Here is a 20,269-nt window from a genome sequence, read left to right as displayed (position 1 = left end):
ATTGCTGAGGCCTGTGTTCTGAAAACGGATCCCTACTAAAAACATAATAAAATCCTTCCAGTTGGTCACTCTCATCTGAAAAACTCAGTAACAACAGCCTGTTAGCACAGTAAGGCGGTACTGCAGTGACCACATATCAATTGCTGAATTGAATTCCACGTAGGACCTTTCACACAAGAGGCACTATATGGATAAACAATGCTGTGTAGCAGATAGGAATTATCCATAAGCCAACTGCTATAGTGACATTCTACAGCAACATATCAACATTCTACAAGGATGTACTTGGTTAATAGGTTGTGGCTAAGATATGGTAAAGTTCTGTGCAGCTGGCAGCATACATATACTAGCTGTATGTGGGTGCTTATATTGCCATACAGGGAATCTTAACAAATGACATAAATCCAATGAGATTTTAAGCCAAATTAATCAGTAATGATTATGAAGTTGAAGGCTGTATCTACACAATTATACGAAAACTAATCAATGACTAACATAGCTTCTAATCTCTAAAATAAATGTAACAACCATCAATTGACTATGCACACACTCATGTACAGTATGTTTACATGCACACGTACAGCCATACATGTAGACACTGCAGATGGAGGGCATACTTCCCAAACTATCAGACGGAGGACTTTTCGTCCATGTGAGTGCAGCCAATAACACCGAGGACATCACACACAAGTTCTTGGTTGTTTGGGCTGATAAAATTAGGTTGCAGTATTGGCACACTACTATAGGGTTCATCATCAATATGGTATAAAGTCTCAAGAGAATGGCTGGTGCGGTATATCATAGCTTAACTTGGCTACAACTTCATTGTGTTACAACAAAAGTCTTGTTGGGGTGGGGGAATGAGGGGGGAGGTGGCCGGCAAAAATGAAACATTATTTTTGGAGTTCTTTGGGTAAGATACATTTATTGGAGTGATTTTTGGCCCGTTCTTTCTTTGTACTGGTCTGTTCCTCCTTTTTTTGGGAGGGGGATTAGGAAGAAAGATAATGTTTCTGGCAGGGTATGATGCCCTACAAAGTGTGAGTCTGGGTTTGGTTGACTTGGATTGAAGTCGAGCGTTGGGTAGACAGAAGACGGGAAACATGGTTTGAGTATAGGGTGCCCCTACCTCCAGTTACATGCATGTCGTCCAAGGATTTGCCCTGCTGGGAAGGCAGGTTGCCCCTCTCCAAACTCAGGAAAAGTCTTGACAGTTTGGTGACCCGCTGTACAGTATCTGGCAACTGGTAGTATTCGCAATTGTGGCCAATGAAGTTGGCTAGAGTTTCAAGCTGATGTTCCTTTAATCACTTCCTGCCAGGGCAGTTATCAATGTTGATGATGCTGGCCCGGGATATTTATCATTTTTCTGTTTCAAAATTCTTTATAAATTCCTATCTTCATTTACTGGACACTTACAAACAGGTGAAGGACTGTCTGGTGTCCACTCTAGCCTGACAGACAAAATCTACTGATGCCTGAGTATTTCAGCCAGGCCTGCAGCCTTGTAAAAAGAGCCAGATTGTGTGGTGTTATATAACTTTCTTTTGTTCATGAACCTGGCTCAGTGTCCTGCTGACCTCTTTTCAATAGGGGCCAGATTAACATGCAGCGGTGCTGTGTGGCTCATCACTGCGGTGGTGGAGCGCTTTTGTCCCCAGTGGTAATCTGCTCGTTCTAAATGCCCCAATCCGTGTATACTGTATCAAAACAAGACTGGATTATCTCCACTTTTGAAAGTGAAAAAATGTCAGTAATTCCCAGCAGCCTGATCTTTTGTTCCGAGTACGGTCTTTTATTATAAGGCCCTGTTCCCTTTGGCCACGGTGGGGGGCATGGGTTTCGGGTATAGGGGACCCTACTACCCTGGAGTGGGTGTCTGCTTGGGTGCTAGTAGTGGGCGCCAGATGTCGCTTAGCTTGAAACCGATGTCTTGGGGTACGGTGCTGTCCCGGAAAAAGTCTCGATGGCTTCTCAGATTCTCCTTGGGAGCCAGTTCTGGATGGGGGCGATGAGTTCTGCTTTGTCCCATTTGATGCGGTGGTCCGTGGAGTGTGCATGTTTGATGATGGCCGACTTGTCGTTTCTCTTCGTCGGCCATGCGAGTGGTGTTCTTGGAGTCTGGTGGGGAGGTTCCGTCCGGTTTCTCCGATGTATACTTGGCTGCATTCACATGGAATGCGATATACACTGGGGCGACTACATGGTGGGTGCTTGTCCTTGTGGGTGCGAAGTGCAGCCTGCAGCTTGTAGGGTGCTGAATGATGTACTTTGATGTTGGCCGAATGCAGGATGCTCCGTAGTTGGTGGGGCCCAGGTACGGTGGGTATACTGTGGCGGTGGGGGTTTGGGGGGCTTTGGGTATAGGTGACCATAATGCCATGGGGGACGGGGGGTCTTCAGGTATAGGAGACCCTGATGTCCTGGGGGAGGGCTTGGAAAGGTTGATACGTTGGTTGCGGTAGCCGTTCATCTTGAGGGCGAACTTGACGTGGTGGAGTTCTTGGCCTAGGTTGTTCTGGTCGCAGATCTCATATGCTCTGCGGCCAGGGTGTGGTTGACTGAGGTCTTGATAGCTGGGTGGTGGAAAAATCTCTAGTGCAGGTACCGGTCGGTGTGGGCAGGCTTGCGGTGGACGCGGTGGTTGGGGGTGCCATTTGGGTTTCTGGACAGGTGAACATCTCAGAAGGAGAGGTGGCAGACTTGTTCTTGTTCTGACGGCAATGTTTAGTGCACACTTTGATCCGCTCTCTTTCAATAAGGGGCAGAATTCCAACAACAAAGTTAAGTGCATACTATGATCCGCCCTAACAATACAGGGGCAGTCACTGTACTTTGATCCCTCATTCACGTACCCAATGTATTTGGCAATGTAAGCGCCATCTACGTCCACGAGAAAATAAAGTCCGACTTTAACTTCGTGATCAATGAGGATTTGTGAATGATTTGTCAGAATGTGAACACAGGCAATTAAGCATAAATTTTCCGTATACATGTACTTCAGTTTCATTTTATGATATATCTCGTGAAACACCTTTTATGGCAGTGTTATTCATACACTTGCAAGGCGGCTTTTACGCATGCGTGCTGAGTAAGTTGTGGCCCACACAAATGACTCCACAACTCAAAGATTTAACATAACTCGGGCATTTAAGCACCGCTTTTAGCAATCAAAAGGGGAAAATGTGGTTTCATAAATAGTCAAATTAGAATGCTACACTAGTTTTGAGCATAGTATGAAACTGGACAAAAACTAGGCAAAGCCCACTCGCCACTTGGTCAAGCCAAGGTCAAGCCCCGTCTGCGGTTTTATGCCAAGCTTGTAACAAAATCCCGAGGGCAATAACAGTAGCTGATAAGAGATCCTCAAAATCCTGATACAACCTGCCAGAAAACCTGAGTTCAGGCTGCTTAACTCAGGTTTCTGGTAGATGAGAATTCACGGCACACCAACTATATAAAAATGAACTATAGAGGGAGCAATGAGAATTAGAGGCCTGACCTTGAAAATATATGGTATGCTCGCCTATGGTAAGGAAGCACAAGTTGCTGCGCAGCGACAAAAGTTGCTCAAGGTAAGGAAAGGGTTAATAGCTTTGCAACAATGAAACATACACTTACCCTAGCCAAGCAAATATGGTCAGGGTGATTTGGAAACTTGAGTTTGTCAACTTGCAAGAATACAATGGGCAAGGTGTTAATTGATAGACTTGAAAGTGGAATGACCAACAGAACACAAGGTGTGTGGTTTAAGTCTGATGAATGAGCCTGTGCTTATGAGGCAAGCGAGGGCGCCACACAAAGGAGACATGCAAATGTCCTGTCACGCTTAGAGTAAAAAAGTGTCAATGAGGGAGGCAAAAAAATGTAGCGATTTGATGATGCCGTAATACCGCTCTTGCTCCCCCAGAATTTGACCATGAATCATCACGCACGCTGTGTTGATTGAGTATCAAGCCTGCTGCTTATGCATAAGAACGACTAGTAACCTTTCACAGAAACAGTCTCGTTTGTGTATAGAAAGCCTTTTTGGAGAAATAAATTTCGATTTAATTTTTGCTGTAGATTTTTCTCAGAATAAATAAAACCGTACAAAATTATTATTTTAACAACACTGTACATGCAGTTTAAATGTTAATTTTGTATTGTCCCATCCCCCAATATTGGGATTAATTAATACTGGGCTCAACAATTAAAATCATGGCAGGAAGCAGGATTTTCACGGACGGCATGACCGGATCGTCCCTGAGCGGCTAGAGACGCATCCATGGGGATGGAAATATACTGTCCATGTTCTGCTTTTTATGTGTAGTTGAGGTATTCTATTAGCTGTGTTTGCTAATTACTGTGGCAACTGATTTCTAATGTCAAATAACTACTAGAATGGAGTCTACAAGAATCCAATAATTATGTATGGTTTAACAGGCTAGAGTCTTATCTATAAATCTCAACAGAGGGTGATCTTTGCAGTGTTAAAGGCACGAAAGAGCAGCCGTAAAGCACACAGACTCGTTCGTTTCAACATACACAAGCTATCACGTTGTGTCGAATCAATGCAATGGCTACTGTACTGGGGCACGGTATCCCTGAATTGAAAAACCAGCAGTCCCAGACTCACAAGGCTCAATGCATGAATATCACGCTACAAGTAGACACTAAATACTTACTTTTTTAGAACTCACTTCATTCAGCAGATGCTTTCCCGCAGTGCTTCCAAGGCTAGGCTCGTGCTGCTCAGCAGCATACTGCACTTCCAGCTGTCTGTGTGCCTCTTTTATGCCTGCTTTGCGGACGTTGCACAGGTGATTATAGCTTGCAGTACCACCAGTAGCCAATCAGCATATCCTGGGTGGTCCTTCTTCTGCTAGCTTTGGGGGAACACATTGCGCGCCCTCTACGTTAGCTCACGAATGTTCCTCTGTCGCGTTACACACGTGAATTTATTAACTGACCACTGGGTGGAAGTTCCATCAGATGGACTGCCCGTAGGGGGAGTGGGCCACTAAGGCTCCACCAGCTACACAGCTATGTGTGCCGGGCCAGCAAAGGGCTACTACCTTGAACCACACAACACTCTGTTACCCATTACATGTATCGGATCACACAACAATTTGTAATCAGTGTCGCACAACAAGAAGTGGTCAGGTCAGGAAGCAAGATGGGAAGAGTGAGGAAATCCTCGCCTTTTATAGACAATTTGGGCTTCTCGTATCATGAATATACATGTAACTTTTTAGAGGATGACACGCAGGGCAGGTCAATCATATTTCGATGCAAATTTGTGTATGATCGCAAGGGTCAAATGCGATATACAACTCTGGCAATCATGCAACAAGACAACGTGTGATATAAGGCTCAACTGCATTCAATAGCTTTATACACAACAATGCTACAGTGATGAAGAAAACTCTTTCGCATCAGTGCAACATAGAATGAATAACAGTAATTCAGAGATAAGTAACAGTATTTTGAATTGTTACGTAAAGTGTCAGGGTTTTGACAATCCATTCGACCTTTGGGTTTAAGGTTGCACGACACCATATGAGCGCCCATAGAAAACAGTGCAAAATCTGACCAAAATAGCACTATCTGTTGACTCTCGTGAAGAGGTTGGCCTCCGTTTTTTCACTGGAAATTCAAGATTATGGCCAGAAGATCACTTTTTGCTTCAATCTTATGGGGGTTAGCCATGAAATAATTTGTTTATTCACCTTTCCCCGAAGATAACCCTAAAGTTGTGGTAAAACTATGCACTCATTTCTGAATAAAGCCGCCTGCCTTTATCCAAAAAAGGCCAGCAATTTGGGGCTTTTTTTGAAAGAAACACCCCAAACTGGAAAGTATCAGTCCCAAATTTGGGATTTATGGAAATATTTCTATGATCTCCTGATTATGGCCTGTCATTTTGTAAAAATCCTGTGGGATCACAAAATAGTAATGAGCTCGCGCGGAGAAATACAATGATTTGGTGGAATGCACCCTAACTACACCATTCATAGCATGAGTATCACATGCACATGTACATGCACAGATAGTAAATAGTGAATAGCACCCTCAAGTGTCATGCCCATATATACCTGCAATAATCCATGAGAAAGATGGCTGCCAAAAGTCAGTTTGTAGCATATTAAGACAAGTCTCTGTCCTTTATATATCACCAAAGACCATCACGTGGTGGCAGCTGTAAACTCAAGACTCTGGTGAGTACTTACCAGATCCAGAAAGTGAATAATCAGTGCCGTTTTTGTGCCAGTTTCTCACCACGTTGTTGCGCATATTGAATGCCATCTGAACACTATAACAACGTATTACACAAAACTATGTTGCTGATCAACAACAGTATGCAATGCAAAACTGGCACAATGACCTTCATTTCAGCAGTTTTAGCTCCCCAAATGGACTGGGAGGTGACAGTTATTGTCACAACCTTTGCTAGATTCTTACATAAATGTGAATTGTAATTCCCAACACGCTGCACAGGATATCCTGCAACAGATCCACAGTGGCCACCAGGACACAAAGAAGTGCAAGCTTCGTACCAATCCAGTGTCTGCTGGCCAGGGATACACAAAGAGATTGAAATCATTGTAGCAGCTTGCCAGTTTGCCAGAAGTACCAGTGATCACAGCAACATGAACCCACGACAGCCATGGATGTGACCTGGAGTCAAGGGAGAGTTGTAGGGAAATCCACTGCCCCTAGGCCTGCTCATATACACCTTGGAAACTGACAGTGGCAGACACATGAGACACAACAGACTCCATCTCAGACCAACCTCACCCGAGAGCACTAAACCAGCCTCAGATCGCAGAATAGTCAAACAACCCCAAAGACTTGACTTGTGAACCAAACTATCGGGTGAATAAAGCCTATAGAAACTTAACTGTGCAAATTAATACAATGGAATTTAAGGAATTAAAATAAATAAATAAATAAATAAATAAAAAAAACAAGGCAAAAGAACTCAACATATAATTATGCACAGGACATTCTAGTCACCGAAAACAGGAAGGAAAATAATAGTCGCTTGCTCATGAACATTTATGTGTAAGTTTCTTTTTATTGTATATAGTGAACAGCACCCTCAAGTGTCATCCCTTATATACCTATGTTAATCCATGAAAAAAATGGCTGCCAGTAGATATTAAAAGTCAGTTCAAAGCATGTTAAGACAAGTCTCTGTCCTCTATATATCACCATAGACCATCACTACGCATGAGTGTGCCCTGAAATTTTGTTTACACTTTTCATTCTGTCATTAAGCGAGTGAGCTTGAGAACACTTCAATCCAATATTTTTTTAGTTATCATGATCCTTTAAATGAAAAGAGAGAGAATGTAGCTCCAGTTTCGTCAATCCCGAGTCATTCAAAGAATTGACGAAATCAGCTTTCACTCGAATGAAAATGGAAGTCATTGGTATGAATGACAAAAAAAGATGTCATGCTATCGTCAAAAATCTTGGAATGCTGGGCCATCGCTGTGGAAAAACTTAAGTCCAGAACATCGTCAATACAAAAAGCGAATGGATTGAGGAGTTTGAGGGGAACGTTCCCCTTGATCAAATGACAACAGTTCAAATCACCAGCAATGAAGAGATCAACACTCTTGGAGTCTTGGTCAACGAGTGGTTCAAAGATTCCACTGCAAGAATGTTCGCAGTTTCTGGCCCTCTTCTTCAGGAGAAAGCCCTACAGCTTGGAGTTTCCAACTTCAAAGCATAAAACGGGTAGCTGGAGGCATTTAGAAAGCAGTACAGCATCATTTAGGGAAAATTGAAATGTGTGAGTGATGGGGTAGATAGTAAGACAGTTGAAGAGCGGCGAAAGAAAGTTCAAACCTCTGTGTGGGATATGACCTCTGCAACATCTACAGTATGGATGAGACTGGACTTTTCTTCAAGGCTTCAATGGACTCCACTTGTCATGTCAAGGGAGACGACTGTTCTGGTGGAAAATGCTCAAAGGAACGTCTCAAGTCATATTGTGCTTAAACGCCCTTAGGGAAAAAGTCCTTCAGCAGGCTAGAGGGAGCTGATCTTCCTGTCAAATACCATGCAAACAAGACAGCACGGATGACTATCAATGTCTTCGAACTGTTCCTGAAAACAGATTGACCAGAAGATAGGGCGTCAGAAAAGGAAATTCTTATGTTGCTGGACAGTGCAACTTACCATCCTCACCTGGAACAGAAGAACATCAGGCTTGTATGCTTCCCCCAAAACACAACCTCGGTCACGCAGCTAATGGACCAAGGCATAATCCAGGCACTTAAGTTTAAGTTCCGCAAGAAGCAGCTGAGCATCATAAACTACAGCATGACAAGAATTGATGAAGACTAGCAGTGTCCTTCAAGTCATTTATTGGATTAACCAGTCATGGAGGGGTGTAGATGCAGTAACCATCCAGAAGTGTTTCAAGAGATGTGGGGTCGGAGATAAATTGTCCAAGGAAGAAGAGAATTTTGCAGCAGAACAAGATGAGGCTCTGGAATCTGTAGATGTCATTATAAGATCTCCCCACTGTTGATGAAGGACTGGCAACAACTGATAGTTCAATAGTTCGGCTCTGTCCCTGGCTCATCTCCGATACCGCCTTCACGATATTGGAAGTGATGAGGAAGATGACAATGAAGAGTGCCTGTGTCGACAAGTGTCAAAAACTTCGAGCAGTTTGCGGCCCAAGTTGCGGATTTGAAGATGTTCACCATCATGAAAGGTTGAAGAAGCCTCATTGATGCATGCGTGGACATGCAGGAGAAGATCACAGCAGAAAGCCTCTGTTGTCAAGCTGCCACCCAGTCATCACTCCTTAACTTTTTCAAGAAAACCTGAGCACATGAGACTGAACCCCAAAGGCCCAAGTTAGGAAACACCCAACCAAATAACTCTTTTAAGAGCCAAAATTAAACGACACTCAGAGAGAAACGTCCCCATCGCTGTGCTTGTAATGTTTGGGTCTTAAAAACAGTAACTGTCCAGAAGTTGTAAAAACAAAAATGCATCTACTTGTATATGCACCTATATTTTTTAAATTGAAATGAAAGAAAAGCAAGACCAACTGTGAATACATTCTACAAAACGCCACCTTCACTCATATTGTTTATGAAATGGTCGCTATAAAAGGCAGGTTAACGTCAACGCATGGAGGGCCTTGATCAAAATCTTATCCGACCTGTACAGAAAGACCACCTGTCTATAAAGACCGTATTCCCTGCATCCCTTGAGTGGTGTTTCTATTATACAGGTTTGACTGTACATTGAAATTGATCTTAACCAACTTTTTGCAACAACTTCAACTAATTATAACTAAAATGTACGACCTGAGATACTGGGCGCATCATGAGCAGGGGTTCAGTTAAAAAAAATAAATAATAAGTGAATCATAGATGTTATTCTTATAGCCATACATTTATATCGGTAGCTGACAAAAATTCACACACAATACAAATCAGACATAAACATGGCCAGAAAAAACGTAATATTGTAAACTTTGGATACAAACTACCTTTCTTCGGTATTGCAGTTGGTGTTCCAATGCTTGCATTCAGCAACAGTTTATATTCCACTCACCAACTGGCCAAATTCTTCATCCATGACAAGATGCCCACTTTGACAGACCTCGGCCAACCCAAAAAGCATTTGTAAGGGCACAAATTCATGTCCTCAACCAATCTGCAGTGTCTACTCTGTTATGGTTTCTTGAAACAATAAATATTCAGAGCAGCAGCTATCCACTACAAAATTACAGCTCTGAGTATAGCTCTCTATTGTTACAGAATTTCTGGCATGGTCTAAGAATTTTTTGCTCAACTGCCATGAATGAGAAAAAATAGAGGAAACATCATGGCAGCCTAAAGACATCTGTGGACTGCCACAGTAAGAATTCTTGCCCAGTAAAAACTCATTCATACTGAATAATATTCTTACAAATGGGTCATTAGGGAGACATTTTGTGATAAATTTTTCAACCTTAGGGAGACATCGGTCATTAGGGAGACATGCCCCAGCTACCAGAATTTTACCATCCAAATATTGAGATGATGGATTACGGTCTAAATTGAAAACATACAAAATTTAGCTTAGATCAGATTAGGGAATATTTAATTATGGGACAGTAAAGTTTGTGCATGTACTGATGGGCATGTCTCCCAAGTCACCCATTTTTGGTGAACAGTAATATACAGTACTGAATAATAACGGTTGCCAATGAAAACCTATGCCTTCACGAACAACTAAATGCAGTGTACGGAAAAGGTGTCTCTTGACATTAGAGTAGCATTTTTTATTAACAATACGGCCTGTTACGTATACTGAAGTTACGGCCCTAGCAAGGCCTGCAGGCCTCATATTAAACAATTAACGCTTCAAATTCTCCAGCTTGATCAACTTTATTTATTTTATTTATTTATTTATCTATTAGCCCACACCCAACAGCAGAAATACTGCCAATTACTGCCAAAAAACATTGAAATTTAAATTGTGACGTACATAATTGCTAAACAAACACACTAGACAAAAAAAACGGATATTTATGTGCATATATGAATAAATAGAGAATACACAAGCCTAAGAGCCTTGGTCAACACTGATTCTTTACCCAACATCAAAGCGAATGACATCCAGTTTGATATTGCTGTAACATTGAACTTGAAGCTGGGCCTGTTTAAACTTTGAGCCCTGGAGCCATTTTATTGGTTCCCACTGGTTCAACTTCGAACCTAGGTCTAGGCCTGCAGCCAGAATTGTACAAGTATCAAAGGCCTACCCTGCAAAATCTTTCAATTCTTGCCCACTGCTGGAAAATCTACATGTTTTGTCTCCACCTCAAGTAAAACTATAAGGCTGCACTGTACACAGAAACAACTCCATAAAACAGGCCAACATCCATGGCTCTTTTTGGAAAGCTCTCATCTGACCATCCTGGCGGCCTGTATGCGTAATGTCCCTCACTGTTTGCATAAACATGTGTAAATCCTAGGATCTGGTTATCTTTGGCACAGCCAATTAGAGAACACCAATGAGCTACCCGGAATGAAAGTGGACCGAAGCAGGGAAGAAGATTTGGCTCGGGACACTGGAAATCGTCCCACATATCCTTGGTGTTGTTACATGTTGTTACAATTATTTTGACTGCTTCCCAACACTATCTCACAGACAGAAGCTTCATTAAAATGTTCCTTACCTGGAATTGAGCAGTATAGCCCTGGCACAAACTACTACTGTTATGGCTGAAACTCTTGCTCAAAACAGGACGTTGAGGTAAAGCTGGCTTTTGACTGTAAAAGTTACGAGAAAAAGCAATATCTTGCAATTTATACAAAAAACATACATCTGCATCATTTGAACACAAAAATTTATTTCTGATAGATACTCTTTTTATTGAGCTTGGGTTTTCTCTTCCATGGATAGAAACAGATGGTTAAGTACATTTTTGGCATCTTATGTTGTTAATATCGTTTTTGATTTCGTGATATACCACTGCACTGATGCAGAAGATGGTTCAGGTATGTAAAATGTTAAAAGGTAAACTGTAACAAATATCTGGGAAAATATGGCCGCAGTGACATCAGAAATCTCCCTCATAGAGCCACTACTAATGCACGTTTTTGCCATGACCATAAGGGGAGAGTCTACTGCACTTATCCTACCCCTAGAGAGTACAAAGTGAATTAGTCATCTGCAGAATTATGGATGTAAAAGCCATTAATGTGAGGCCCAGCATGTGAACCAATGGGTATGTGCTCCATTCGTTTACTTTTCTCTTCCTACTTCAAAGTAGCGTCACACTTTGATTCTCTTAGTCACCCCTAATGCAGATTTGTACCAAGACAATGAGGTGGGCGAGAGATGTTACTGTATTTATACAAAATGGGACCAAAAAATTTTAATAATTAGAATGATTTTGTGTTTCAATTTTCCAGAATCCTAACAACTCCTTTGCAAATAAACAGTAGATATATGTATTTTTATGCTGAAAAGTCGGCACAGAATAACCACTTCTCATTGCCACTGACAGACAGGATGCAGAATACATGGCATACGTAGACTGTGAGGCAGTGGGCGGGCTACTGTGTGAACTCTTGATGAATGAAACATGCCTTGACGGGAAGGATGCATTAGTGGTAGACCAATGGTAGAGAAAAGCACAGTATGCAAACTTGTAAAAGACATTTTGCGTACATGGACCGTATATGGTACATATTGAGTCTGTTGATCTACAATGCAGGGTTGGTGATTTTTTGTTTAATTTCTAAAATCAAATTATTTTAAAAGTAAACCAGATTTGTTAATTTAAATCAGCTTTTAATTCTTTCTTTACTTAGAGGAAGTTGGCATAGTTACACGTATTTATTCCAGAGCAAGCAAATTAAGCCATACGTGTGTTACTCACATTCTAGCAATAACCACCTTCAACATTGTCTATAAGTTCAGGTGAAATACACGTGGAATACAAGTGCCTGTAGAGTCCAAGTTTTGAAGAATATGATACGACTATATGAGATTAGCACCACTGAAAGTAAGTCCATATCTTTTACCAATTTTAGTTAACATAGCAGTTCCCCATTTAACCAGAAGCAAGGGGTAAAGTAATTTTACATGTACACTCAACAATGAAGACATAAATTAAGCCTTTCACTTAGTGCAAAAAGCAGCGGGAACATATGATTGATTTTATATTTATATTTGAATATCAAAATTATCAGATTTCAATTACTTGTAATTTGACAACTGATGGCATCATGATGATATGACATCACTCTCCAATAATACAGATCTCTGTAGGATCTTTACTTAAGTTTGACTGAATTACCAGTTTGTCTTCTGTCAAAGGTCAGGGGTGTAATAAAACATGTTGAAGGTTTAACTAACTGTGACTATAGTTCAACCTATAAGGCACTTCTGTTGCAGACCGAGAGCAATGGTCAATATTAACCTCAATATCGCGACCAAATTTATGACCCACTCTTTGGTCGCGATATTGCTGTCTATATTCGCAACCAAAATTAACGACTTGCTCTTCAGTCACAAATATTGAAGCCAATATTTGAAAAAAAATCATAACCCGTTGTATCTACAGTTGCAAATATTACTGCGATTTTTTTTCCAGCAAGCCAAGTAGAGAGAGAAGTTGCTCACTATAGACACAGCAATGCTTTTTAACATTGTGCCCCCTGCATTGTGCCAAAACTGCCCAGCCGAATATCGACTTGAGACAAAGCCGAAAAATGTGGGTCATTGTGCGTGCGTTTGAAGAGTTCATTTCAACCTAGCTTGCTGGGAAAAAATTCGTGGCAATATTTGCAACCGGAGATACGAATCATGAATGTGGTTGCAAATATTGATGGCAATATTCGGGACCAGAGAGTGAGTCATGAATTTGGTCGTGATTACTGGAGTCAATATTTGCAACCGAAGAGCTGGTCGTAAACCTGGTCACAAATAAAGACATCGATACTGACGATAGGTGATGTCCCACCAGGGCCTCCATAGTCAGGTAATTTTATATATGCAACAAAAACTGAACAGCTCAATTTACTCAATCACTGAAAAAAGTAAGATGTTGGAGCTCATGATTGATTTTTAGTGTTCCTAGTCTCTCCATATGGGGACAGACAAAGGCTGGTTAAGTCTCAAAGCTACATGACAAAAACCTTACTGTTAGATTTACTCTTAAAAATTCATTTGGCCTCATTGATTGTAATAGTGCCCCTTGAAAGTCTTGTGACTTATCATCCGATGACATTATGGTCACATCAGGTCAATCTGGGTCTGAAACCCTTCGCTCTCAAGCTACACAGAACATGTCAAACCAATTGCACATGTAATTTGCAACATGTAGTGCTTAAAAGAGTGTCCCTTTAAGGTCACGTGACTTATCACATGATCACGTCATTATCACACGTCAATCTCGGTCTGAAATCTTTCCTCTTCGAGCTACACACAAATTTTGAACTGAATCGGACATGTAATTCACGAGATATGGTGCTTTAAAGAGTGTCCCTTTCAGGTCAGGTGACTTATCACGTGATGACGTCATCATCACATCAGGTCAATGTAGGTCTAAAACCTGTCCCCTTCGAGCTACACACAAAGTTTCAACTGATTCAGGTATGTACTTCGTGAGATATAGCACTTTAAACAGTGCCCCTTTAATGTCACGTGACTTGTCACCTGATGACGCCATTATGACGAACTTGGACAAAAACCGTTTGTAGCTTGTGGCTTTAGTGTATGCCTCTGACACGAACTCAGATCGATAACAGTGTAAAAGCAGTCTTCCTGTTGGAATACATGTAAAAACCTGTATATTTAGGGTCAAATAAAATATTCAAAATTCCAAAATAAATCACGTGATGACGTCATCATGCCGAGTTTCTTCTAGGACCTACCTGACATGAATATCTAAAGGTCTACCAAGTTTGAAGTCAATCAGATAAACAAAACTATCAAAGTCCCCTGTCACAAAAAAAGAGTCTACCAAGTTTGAAATCAATCAGATAAATGAAACTATCAAAGTCCCCTGTCACAAAAAAAGTGTCTGAAAAAGGAAAAGAAAAAAAATCTGAACGAAAGCAATACTGCTTCAGCAGTGACGCCGAAGCAGCTAAAAATGAAAAAATGGAGGATGAAATCCATCTCAGTGCTGCTCAATGAAAGCAGAGTATGAACATTTGCCACTCAGGGAAGACACTTCAGTGCAAAAAAAATTTAAAAACCACTCTGACATCCCAAAATCATACCCTTGTTGAATGAACACATGTGGTAATCACGAAACCGAACAAAACTTGGTTATGAGTATGCCACTTTGTTTCACTAATGCCACTTGAGAGTAATTGGAAGAGACAACCCAAGGCACAAGTGATATACCACCCCAATTCAGGCCACATTTATTAGACAGTCACAGTAAACAAACATATGCCATGCTTATGTCAGAGAATTCATGCCCAGACAGTGTGTAGCCAAGGTAAAACAGCAACATAAATAAAGTTTCTTCAAATCATAGAATTGAAGCAGCAAAATGGAAACAACTCTTGACGATATTAAAAAATGCACACACAAGTACACCCACGTACATTCTGCCCTGCCTTTAGTATCTTATGAATGCGAAATACGTTGTGAACCAACCATTCTGGAACAAGCAGTACATGCAATGCACATATGCAAGTGTTGCAAGACAACTTTTTGAAATTATTGCTTCAAAGGAAGCATACCCAACTGTGGTCCTGTTGAATTGGGAGAATAGTGTGTTTTGAAGTACAGTAGAGATTTCCAAATGCAAGTCTACCGTTGAGAAGGATCTTGTGGGATTGGAGTATGCCAGAACGTCATATTGCAAATTGCTGAAGGTAGGTTCCATAGGAAAATGGGTGGGGGTGCCTTTAGGGGTCTGATTCAGCACTGGATATGTCAGATGTGAACCATGTGAGGCGGCTTAAAGCAGTATAGCATGACATGTCACGACAAGGCACAGCCAGTTGGCAAAAGGAGATCTTACTGACATTGTCGATGCACTTGATCTCGCTTCCAAAGGCTAGAAAACCAGCATGTAAAGAGATCTTTGGATAAGGGGAGGGCCTGTGTGTGTTGATTACTGACCAGTACGGGATATTCATGGCTTTAATAGGCGAGGACTCTCGACAAGATGAGGTATTGTTTTAGAGAAACATGAGTGACTAGTTCAAGGCCTGTAATCAAAGTGTCGTCAAGGCAATGAAAGACCATGGTAAGAAATCTAGGAGAAATGCCCAAGTCCTCCTCGTGGGCATGGAACAAGAACTCAGCCAAGAGGAGGTGAAGGATATGCAGCAAATACCAATATGGGACCACACGGTCAAATCCTTGAGTGCTGACTCAAGCTGAGGAGTCCTGTCAGCAACAGTATGATGGGACCAGTTCCTAGACAAGCCATCTTATCTTTGGTCGTTGCCAGTGCATCGGGTACCTCAAAATAAGTATGATAATCACCCGAAGGGAAATCGAAGAAAAAAAAAAGACTTGACACTTGAAGTCGGCGCTTCAATGAGGGGTAAGTCTGATCATCCTGTGGGGGGTTGCGAAAAGGGATTCCCAGAACCTTAATCATCTCATGCTGAAGGCAGGACTAAGGAGTGAAATCATCCAATAGAGACTATTATGGGGCTGACCCGAGTCAGGAACATGCGATGTTGGAGGCTGGAAGGAATGATCCTAAGCAGATGTTGGTTGCAAAGGCCTGACTGGATGCAGTGGGGTGTGACGAGGATGCTAGTGGTGGATTCTGCTGGGCGCTCATGCGGGATAGGGTCCAGCAGGTCAGTGAGGCGTGTCAGTTGGGCATAGGTTGGGGCGGAGTGAGGTGGCCGGGGGTATAGGAGACCCATAGGCGGGGTGGAGGTGTCCTAGGGTATAGAGGACTCATTGGACTGGGAGGTGAGCAGGGGTTGCCAGATGTCACTGATGGAAAAGCCGACGTCTTGGGGAACAGTGTCGTGCTTGAGGATCTCCAAGGTTTCTCTGATGCGTCTTGGGTACCAGTGCTCGATGCTAGCTCCCTTCCTGCCAAGGGTTTGTTTTTTTTTTAGTCTGGTGGGGAGGTCCCTACCAGTCTTGTCAATATACACTTTGCCGCATTGGCAGAGGATCTTGTACACCCCTGGTTGGTGGTGCGGATCTTGTCGGTCCTTGTGTGATGTCAGCATGCTGCGGATCTTGAGAGGGGCTATGCGGAATACCTTGATGTCATGCTTGCTCAGGATACGCTGGATGTGGTGAGAAGCACAACCTAGCTAGGGGAGAGTAACAGAACTAGGGGCCTTATCTAGTTGGCTTTGGGCATAGGAGACCCTTCGGCCAGGAGGAGATCTTGGTCTTGGGTCCTGATCTGCTGGGGCTTGTAGCAGTTTCGTTGAAGTGCTGTGGAGATGTGGTGCAGTTCTTCAGTGAAGTATTCCTTGTCGTAGATGTTGTAGGCCCAGCATACAAGGGCTCAACTGACAGACGACTTGATTTTGGGGTGATGAAAGGAGGAGCTATTGAGGTATCTGTCAGTGTGAGTGGGTTTGCAGTACACCTTGCGGGAGAGGCGGCCATCTTGACTTCTGGACACCTCAACATGAAGAAAATAAATGCTGCCATTTATTTCTTGTTCCATGGTGAACTGGATGCTGCTGTGAAACTCGTTGAGGTGATCCAAGAAGCGTTGGAGGTTGTTGTGCCCGTGCTGCCAGATGACAAATGTGTCATCCATATACCGGAGCCAGATCTTGGGATGATGGTCTGTGGTGGCGATGGCAGTCAGCTCGAATTCTTCCATGAATATGTCAGCTAGAACCAAAGATATAGGCGATCCCATAGAGGTTCCAGATAACTGTTTAAAGAATTTGTCCTGCCATTGGAAGCTGGTTGAGTTGACGCAGGTCTTGTCTTGGCAAAGAAACTTGATAGCTGACCAATCTTCTCTGGAGATGTTGGGCTTGGGTGTCTTATGCTTCCTGAGGGCTTGGTTGATATTGAGACGGATCTCATTGGCAGTGGACTTGTCAAGATGATGGAGAGTAGGCTTGGTGGCTTGGATTATCTCTTTCGTCGGCAAGGATTGAGGGGTTTGTGCAAAGTTCAGGCCCACAGCAAGAACTTTCTCCCCGTCGCAGGAGAGGGTGCGTTTACTTATGTTGACGTCCGTATGCTTGGTGAAAGACTCCTTCGATCGAAGATGGGGCAAGACCGAACATTTCATAGGGTTGGACTGCTGCGGGCCTAGGGATATAGAGAATCCCATTGCCTGGGGTGGTTTGCTGCATGAGATGTTGTTGGCACCAGTGATCTTGAGAAATTTCTTGATTTGTTGGTGACGAGTTTGCTTGAAGGCGTAGTTGCTGGAAGACGTGGTGAGACGTTCAATCTTCTCAAAGTCCGCCGGGGACATAATGGTCTTGGGCTGGTATTGGAAAGTGGATATCTATTGTTCAAGAGATGCCAGGGTGGATCTGGTAGCACCGATATGATGGCAAGGCTAGCCTTGTGGAGGATGGAGCGAGACTTGTGGCTGGGGACTGGATCGTGCAAGCAAAGTCCTGGAGGAATGGTGTAAGAATCTCTCCATCTCTTCACACTATGAATTTCAGCATCATGAAATTGCAGTTAATTTGCAGTTTCACTGTGAAATTGTTTTTTCACTGCGACTTCATGGCAGTTCTCATGGTGAAAACACCGTGAAAATAATCCCTGTTGTGACCCCTTGCCGACACCTTGAGGTCAAGTGAAAACAACGTGAAAATGCAGTGAGCCCATCTAGGGGGCCTTCCTTATTAACTTTGCGGTGGGGCTAATCCTTTAAACACTTTATGGACCCATTATCTGAATCCCTCATAAAAAGTACTGTTACCTGTCTTCTTACTGTGGTTGTGACAGGTGTAAATGTACACTGAACACCCCAATCACAATGTTCGCATCCTTGCAATGTACATGTAATCCCGGCCAGGTTGTTCATACACTACATCATGGCCCGTAGCTGAATGAGAACACTGTAGGGACTTCAGCAAAACAACTCCCCACAAATTATGTCACTTCACATAAACATTTATTTCAATTTGGTGGCATATCTGAGATTTATATTTAATTTGCTTAAGTATAGTTATACTCATGAATATTCCAGAAATTCATAATTTCCATGGCCATTTATGATTACTCATCGACAATTAAACAACAGTCAGCACCGAGTGCACACTGTTATGCATGATGTTGGAGCAGAAAACACTAGTGCCAAAAAGAATGTTGAAATTTGGGGGACGACGCGGACTAGTGAAAATTCTGCTTATGGACTAGTAAAAAGCCATCATTGCTGGTCTGGCTGGCAAGTGTGAAAAATGTTATGGGAAAATCCTGTCCATGCACGATGTCATATGTGCACTGTGCTTGCTGGATTGGACAATGATGTACACGCCGTTGCTATCCTCGCTCGCTCTGATACTACATTGTCGGCTTTGTTATTCCACCACTTTGTACACAGTTTCACAGTCTTTTGGCAATTCCATAATTCGGTGTGGTAACTTCAATGTGCCTTTTGCCCACAAATTTTTGAAATATTCACATGTCTTCTGGTATGCGGTCAAGGGGGGGTGTTGTGACATCTAACACCAAGTTTCGTGGAATTTTATGAATCGTGTCACATTTTAGGGCTGTCCTTCCTCCATGGTTCTACATAAGCAAAATGTGCTTATCAACTTTTCAGCTGCAGCCAGCAAATTCGAGCCATCGTACGTGTATCCATCTCTTCTCACAGCTCAAAAAAGGAAAAATCAATCCTGTCTTTCCTAAGAAAGACAGGATCCTGTCTTCACAAAACACCTGCTTTACATTCACAACATGTGGAAAGAAAGTTTTGTGGTTTTCACAAGTCCTCTTCGCATTTTGCTATCGCGGTTTAAAAAACACGCACGCAATATTGCTTCATGCAAGGTTTCCGCTAGTTCCTGCTGCGCCATGCCACTGTCAAAAAGGTGTGATGGCAATGCGGCAACCAGTCCATGCATTAAAACAGCGTTATGCAATTCACTGTACACACACACAAAACTCTAATTGGCTGCACATAGAAAAATGATGTCGCAGGAAGTACAAGTTACGTGCACTTCCCAGAACTTGATTAGTTGGATATATAAAATGTACATATTTTTTGTGCTCACAAATTTAATTCGAGGTTACATATATGCTGCTTGATCTGCCTGAGGTGCAACACAACACAACCTCACTGAAGGTTTCATTGGTGTCCATGGGAGAGGACATTAAACTGGCATTGGATGAAATTTCAGGCTATTCATGGTGAGAAAGACAGCAATAGGCTCTGGCAGCAACCCCGCAAAACGTGCGCTGTTATCTGGGAAGAGCAGGGTGATTACGATTGTGGGCTCTGGTCCGCAACCAGTTGCTTTGTGAATAGCGGCGATGCTAGGCAGGCCACATAGGGAAATGCCCTCTCAATGGTGAGTTGCCATGTGTCAACAGCAGTACCATGAGTGGTATTAACCGCAGGGTGGACAGGTTTGGAAAACCTAATCGGGCGTCCACAGGCGGAATGTCGAGTCTCGCCATGAGCTGTCCCCATGAATGGGTGCATTTGCACAGGCCCACTGTAGTCGAGCAGAGACGGCCAAGAAAGGCCGCTCTAAGATTGAGTCTTGCCTGAAGCTGGCCCGCCTAAGGGCAGACTCGCACAGGCCCCACTGTAATGTAGTGGAGATGGGCCAAAGGAGGCCACTCCAAGCTTGAGTCTCGCCTGAAGCTGGCTTGTGTA

General features: G+C 42.7%; 1 protein-coding gene across 8 annotated transcripts in view; it reads right to left on the bottom strand.

The window, feature by feature from the left end:
• The window catches only part of LOC110989242 (uncharacterized), a 515,163-nt gene that overhangs the window by 192,107 nt on the left and 302,787 nt on the right, over nt 1-20,269 (bottom strand). For all 8 annotated transcript variants that reach the window (XR_015425756.1, XM_087138535.1, XM_087138534.1 and 5 more), the window contains one exon: nt 11,183-11,276. Coding sequence is in view for 7 of the 8 variants with exons in the window: in XM_087138535.1 (XP_086994661.1) it covers nt 11,183-11,276 (94 nt within the window). In the remaining variant the exon portion in view is untranslated. The remainder of the gene's footprint in view (nt 1-11,182; nt 11,277-20,269) is intronic.

Source organism: Acanthaster planci, linkage group LG06 (genome assembly GCF_054643075.1).
Source record: "Acanthaster planci isolate LZ-2023a linkage group LG06, COTS_SCS, whole genome shotgun sequence".
Taxonomy (NCBI): Eukaryota; Metazoa; Echinodermata; class Asteroidea; order Valvatida; family Acanthasteridae; genus Acanthaster; species Acanthaster planci.
This window is presented reverse-complemented; position numbering and strand designations above follow the sequence as displayed.